This window comes from Bactrocera latifrons, unplaced genomic scaffold, assembly GCF_001853355.1.
Source record: "Bactrocera latifrons isolate USDA-ARS-PBARC rearing strain unplaced genomic scaffold, ASM185335v1 scaffold_127, whole genome shotgun sequence".
Lineage (NCBI taxonomy): Eukaryota > Metazoa > Arthropoda > Insecta > Diptera > Tephritidae > Bactrocera > Bactrocera latifrons.
The window spans coordinates 27,420-34,252 of record NW_017534708.1 but is presented as its reverse complement, the minus strand read 5'-3'; the positions used below and the strand labels follow the sequence as shown (position 1 = coordinate 34,252).

At 39.2% G+C, this 6,833-nt stretch overlaps 1 protein-coding gene across 1 annotated transcript; it reads left to right on the top strand.

The window, feature by feature from the left end:
• Nucleotides 1-1,800: 1,800 nt before the first annotated feature.
• LOC108978769 (P protein-like) lies at nucleotides 1,801-4,137 on the top strand. Its single transcript, XM_018949214.1, has one exon. It carries the CDS (start codon nucleotides 1,801-1,803, stop codon nucleotides 4,135-4,137), a length of 2,337 nt encoding a protein of 778 aa, XP_018804759.1.
• Nucleotides 4,138-6,833: the final 2,696 nt, after the last annotated feature.

The window sequence follows — 6,833 nt, the reverse complement described above, 5'->3', positions numbered from 1 at the left end:
ATTTCCTCATGGAATACACCTTTGGGTCCATCAAAACTTTTAGAACATAATTTGCAAATAAAGTTTACCTACATATGTAAAGATATCCTGTGTAATTTAAAAACTTATTAACATAGCATCAAATTTCTCAAAATATATTCTTCGAGCGTTTTCCTACAAATAGAAAATTCTCTATTATGGCATAAAATTTCCCTAAAATTTTTTTTCAAAGGATGTTTTACAATTGCACAAATATCTTAACATAGTATAAAATACTTTTTGCTATTTAAAAATTCTTAGCAATATACCTTTGGGACAACTCAAAAAATTGATAAGGTAAAATTTCCTAAAAAATTTCCTCAAGGGATATTTTGTCATTAAAAATGTTATGGTTATTAGCGCAGAATTTGAAAACAAACTTGAAGGGCTTTTTGTGAAATCAATAATTCCATGGCATAGCTTAACATTTTTTAAAAACTTTCTACTTATTTTATCAATTGAAAATTTTCACAACCTAGCATAAAATCCCAAAAAATTTAATCAATTTATTCCTAATATTTAAAAGCCGCAACTAACTAAAAACTGTATAATTTATAATCTTGATTTAAAGAAGGTATTTATTTTTATGAATTAATCTTTTATTTGCGATTGAAATTATCTATACGTCCACATATTATTTATTTATTCTTTTACTTTTCAAAACCCTTTTTTTTTTAAATTTTACACTATGCTATGGGGCATTAAAATTAAAATAAAAAACTTCACTTTGAGGGAATTACCCTTAAATTCAATATTAAGTTTATTTTTGGGGCAACCTAAAGCTCATACTATGGAAAGAGAATTGACCAACCCTGCTATGCAGCATTTGGAGTTTTGCTTGTTCCTGTGTCTTTCGTTGGCGTTCAAGTGGAATATTTTAAAGTCTGAAGCATATTATTTTCGGTTTATTTAATGCACTTAAGTTGGTTGCAACTTCTGTTGATATATGTAGTCATAACGTTACAGATATAGATAAATAAAAAAATTTAACCAAGTCTGCACCGAAGTAAAAGTACCCTTCACAAATAAAGAAGTTTCAGTATAAGAACTTGATTCCGATCGATTAGTTTGTATGTCAGCTCTATGCTATAGTCATCTTATATTGGTGGTTCTTGGAGAGAGAAGTACGTTTGCTAAATTGCAGATTGAGGACTCAAAGACGGAGACTAGTTAGCGTATATACGTGCAGATGGACAGACGGATAGACCGACAAAGCTAAATATTTATACTCGTATATAAATTTTTTGGGGTTTTCGACACTTCCTTTTGGCTATTACAAACTTCATGGCAAACTTACTGTGCTCAATTCAAGGTAAGAAAGCGCTTGTTGCAGTGCCGGATGAAAGGCAAATTTTTACGTCCATTCACTAGGTCATTAACATCGCTGCCTCTCTTATTCTCTCTCTCTCTCTATCTCTTTCTCGTTCTTTCCCTTTCTTTCTATTACTATCTCGTTCTCTCTCTATCTGTCACTTGGCAGACCCATTGCTACCTTGATAGCATAACTTTTGCTACTAAAAAGCTTTGAATGTCTGTTGCAGAACTCAATGTCAGCAATACTATCTAGCGCAGTTTTATTTCGTTAAACGATAAATATGGACTACTTTATCCCCATTGCGCTTATGCAATAATTAATCGTATATACTTTTTATTCACTGTCAAAGTGAAAACAAAAATTTAGAACGGAAAATCAACCAGAAAGTTTTTTAAATCTTCTACAATATCATTAGAAACTTTCAAAACTTAAATATTCAGCGCTCCTGTGTGGACACCCGTCACGATATGTCAAAAGCGTCGATGTGGAGCCTCGACACGGATGAACATGACTCGCTGGAATCAGACGCAGAGTACGTTGAGTGGCGTGCCGATAGCACACGCCGCAACACTTTCAAAGGAGCTGGAGGCACAACACAAAAGACTGCGTCGCCTAGCAGTCCAAACATAAGCAGCAATCATAGAGCGGTGTCTTTTGGTGAAGAACGGGAACCGCGTTTGTACGCTGGAGCAGCAAATATTCCATCCGAACCAAGTGTGACATCATTCTCTTCGGCGGCCGAGGAAGATGAGGTACTTGAATTACGTACTGCGAGGGAGCAACAGCACGCGCAATTTGTGAAAGTCGCTAAAATCGTTGTGCTCTTTACAATCTGGTTTATATTCACGGGTTTGCTTTTGGTTCAACCCGAACATGAGCATCCACAATCCAATTTCATATGCGTCAACAATGGCACAGAGAAGGTTTTCCATGTGCCCGAAGAGTCGCTATCGAATGGATTTTTCATTACCGCCACCGGACCATTTATAATGCTCTCCAAGAATCAGTTGAAAAAACTGGCGGGCAAAGAGAAAACACTGACTATACAGCTGCTACAAATGATTGGTGAAGAGCGACATGAAGCCACCAAACCGTGGGTGTTATATTTGGCAGACACTAAGAATTTGGATGATATACATATTGTGGAACGTAAAAAACTGTTCGCCTTGCAATATATGTCTGCGGAGGGTAGCAAAAAGTTGCAAATCAGCATGATCACCAATATAGAGCAACCGTTGTCTCTGGAGTTCTTTTATGAGCCGTCGCCGATCAACTTGGAAGTTGGCATTATTGTTGCGCTATTACTTATAGTTGGTTTATATTTTCTGCTGATGCTTGATATCGTGCATCGTGCGCTGGCAATAATTGTCTTCTGTACGCTCGCTATATCCTTGCTGGCGCTACTGAACTTGCGACCTTCGTTGCGCACCATCATCGATTGGATTGATTTTGAAATACTACTCGAGCTATTCGGCTTGACGCTCATCATTGCCATCTTAGCAGAGACGGGCATTATCGATTATGTCACCGTACGCATCTACGAGATCTCGAATGGTCATATCTGGCCCATACTGAACTGCTTGTGTCTGATCACTTTGGTGTTCTCATCGCTACTCGATAACATACTGATGATGTTATTGATTGCACCGATAACGATGCGTGTCTGCGAACTCATGCAACTCAATCCGATGCCATTGCTCTCCTGCCTGATTATCTATGCGAATGTTGGCGCCACTCTGACGCCAAATGGCATGACACCGAGTGAATATGTCTTGGCGCATGAGGTTTTACGGCGCGAGGGCATCGACGGTTATGTTTTCATCGAACACGTTTTACCTGGTACATTGATAGCGGGAGCAAGCGCCTACCTATATATGCGCATACTATATCACGACTCGAATACGATGCGTTATAAGGATGGTGCCGAGATTGAGCGATTGCGTCGCGTAATTAAGGTGTGGTCACGCACCGCCAAGAGTATTAGTCCATATTCGAAAGATGAACAGGCTATGCGTGATACAGTCTTGTCGAAGGTACGACGTTTGCGTAGACGCTTGAAACGTATTGGTAAGATGCCAGCACCACCGCCGGACTACAAGGAAACGGTGAAGGCGCTTAAAACGGAATTTAAAATTACCGAAAAGGCGCTCCTGTTCAAATGCTGCATTGTCTTGTTTTTCGTCTTTTCACTTATCATACTGCATCTCGTGCCGAATTTGCATTTCCTATCTACGGCTTGGACCGCGCTGCTCGGCTGCATACTGCTGCTCATATTGGCCGACAATGAGGACTTCGATGGCATACTCGGTCGCATTGAGTGGTCGACAATGCTTTTTCTCGCCTGCGTCATTGTATTCTCTGAGGCCACATCGCAGATGGGCCTATTCGATGCGATTAGCAATTTTACGGGCAATCTTATTAGTTACAGCAGTTCGAATGCGCGCTTAGTTGTCGGCATTCTGATAGCCGTATGGTGGTCGGCATTTTGTGCCGCTTTTCTTACCGATCCGTCGGTAACCTCATTAATGTTACGTGCCGTCACCGTGGCCGTGGAAGATATCGAAGAGGAACAGCTGCCGCTACAGCCGCTCATTTGGGCTGTAATATTGGGCTCCGGCTTGGGCTGTATGGGTACTATAATCGGTACCTTTGCAAATGTCATATGCGCCGGCTTGGCGGAGAAACATGGCTATAATTTTCCGTTCCTCTACTATTGCAAGGTCGGTTTCCCCATTATGTTGGTGTGTATGACGAGCGTTACCATATATTTGATGATTGCGCATGTGATCTTTCATTGGCATTAATTTTAACAGTTATTTTTAAGTCGAACTTTTATTCTTATCGTTGTGTTGTTTTTACATTTCTGTGATTCTTGATTGGTATATTTCATTAATAAAACGAAAATGATGAATATACAAATTGTGTTTCAGTGGTTTTGGGTTACACATGTGTCATTTAACCTATATTAACATAAGATGCAGTATTATGTATAAATGGCATTTTCAAAAAAGCGCCCATTAAACCTCTTCAATAGCTGCAACGGGCCTGTTTGCTGGGGATTACGGGCATAATGAAAACTATATCAACAAAGGTTTTGGATGTTTTCTTCGATATCCGGCGAATAAAAATATTATGGGAAATTGCTTACGGCCAACCCACTTACGACTTTGGGCCATTGGAGCCAAACTCGACATCACTACAGCTCGACCTTGTTAACGAACTCGGTATAAATTTGGGTAGGTAACCAAGAAAGGTAGATCCAAGAGGAAATAAACAACGTTTACATTTCCCATTAGAGAAGAATGGACCAGTGCCAATGCCGTGGGAATCGTAGTTTCGACCATGGTGTAGCAGATGACGATTTTTTAGTTTTTAGTAAGAGTGATTCTAGGAATAGAAACCCGTCTTGTTTTACCTTGTTAATGAACTTGAACTAAACAGGCAAAATAACCGTGAAAAATCCGTGAGGAATAAAACTCAACATTTTCATTTCCCAGTAGAGCGGAATGGAACAATGACGCTGAGGTCGATAGTTGCAAAGGCAGAACCTACATATTATACGATGGAAGTGTGAAATAGGAACAAGAGCGGCCTTCTTTTATAGTAATCCATACATATAAGGAAGCCTCAAATTAAATTACTAAAATTCAGTCTTTCAGGTGGAAATATTTGGTACAATAGAACGTGCCAAGTGCGCTTCCTGGTGCTTAGCCAAGCGGCAGATGAAGCTATCCACAAGCCAATACTAACTCTCACTGGGTTCAGTTAAGAAATCAAGCTCTAAGTAGACTCTCAGTAGGTAACTCCCAGTCATATAAGAGCAGAAGGAAGTGAAAAGGCAGATCAGTAGGCACAAACGGAGGCAGCTGGGAACACAATTCCTTTAAACTGTCCCAGAACTTTCAGCTCTTTCAAGAGTTCTTTGAAATAATAGACCTTAGGAAAATATCTTAGGTCTTGGATTGTATCAACACACGGTGTAACAGAAAGTTACTTTGAGATAGTATTGATGGTGGAAAGAAAATAGGCTTCAACTTCTTCAACTAGTAATATTATAGGGGTTATCACAGGCATCTATACTTAAGATCACGCCTTCAGGAATATTCAAAATGCACAACATGGGCGTACGATGGTGAGGCATTGGAACTTTGTTTATGCGAACGCCCACCCTTCAGCGGAATGAGTCGGATAAATGCCACCGTTCCCAATGCTCTAACTTAAAAGACATTGGGCAGCTGGAGTAGAAAAATTTACAAGCATAAAGATGGTAAATCGCAAGAAAATCAATCCATTTCTGAAGCTGTTCGCTACTGAATAACGCCAAGCGGAAATGATCGTGGTCGAGTCGGGGTGAGTCGGCGCAATTGGTGGTCATACTAGAAATGTTTTGCTAAGTGTTAGACGGGATTGCTGGAAATAACCTACTATGAGATTACTCTTAATGGGCTATTCTTCGGTCTGTACTGTGAACAATTCAAACGTCTGAACGAATCACTCGTCCAGGAGTGGCTAGCTTTGACCAAGAGGTGGAAATTGTTGTACCATGAGGACAAAGCCAGGCCACACACGTCGAAAATGAGCCGTTAGCAGCATCGAGTCTTGGTTGGGAAGTATATACGCATCCATTTTGCAAACTGGACATGCCACCAAGTTATTCATAGACATTTCGTTCTATGATGAATGATTTTTTAAATAAAAAAAATCGCTTGAAAAGAAGCTCAAGAAAATCGTCTGTCTCTGTTTTGTTTTTTTTTTTTGCCCATTTGAACAAATGGCATTATGATATGATGTATCTTTCAAAATGGCCACTATTTAGCTAAAAAACGGTTCACCGAAAACACATCTTTACAACTATGCTAAATAAAACCTTCCATTTATTGCGCGAAAAAAAAAAAAAAACAAAAAAAAAAAAAATTTATTTCTACTAGACCTTAATAAGAATAATTCCATGTTCTATGTATATATGTATGTAGACTAGATATTTTTGAGTTCACGCGTGAACAATATTCATTGTCAGGCTTATGATGCGAAAACAATGAGACGGAATAAACAAAGGTTCTTATCTTCAAGCAACCACCAACTTTTCACAGGAATGACAAAATGTTCTTTACTTTACGTACATTGTGACATAAAAGTACACGTTAATCGTAATTAAATTCGGCCAGTAGATGATATATTGCTAAAGTTCTCAGTGGTGGTACAAAGCTTTTACAGATGGTCGAGAGATCGTTGAAGACATGCCTCGTTCTGGACGACCTTAGACTTATTCAACCGATGAGATTATTAAAATAGTGAAGAATATGGTGCTTGAAAACCGTCAGGCAATTTTTAGAGAGATAACAACGAGAGATGTCTCCGTTGCAATGATTTGGTGAATATTTTGGGTATTAAACTCGTTCTTGCTCGACTGGTCCCGATAAAGCAGAACTTTTTTGAACAGGTCTCTTCGGACATGCTTGATCATGCGGGAGTATTATATCGCCGATGAGTATTGATTTAT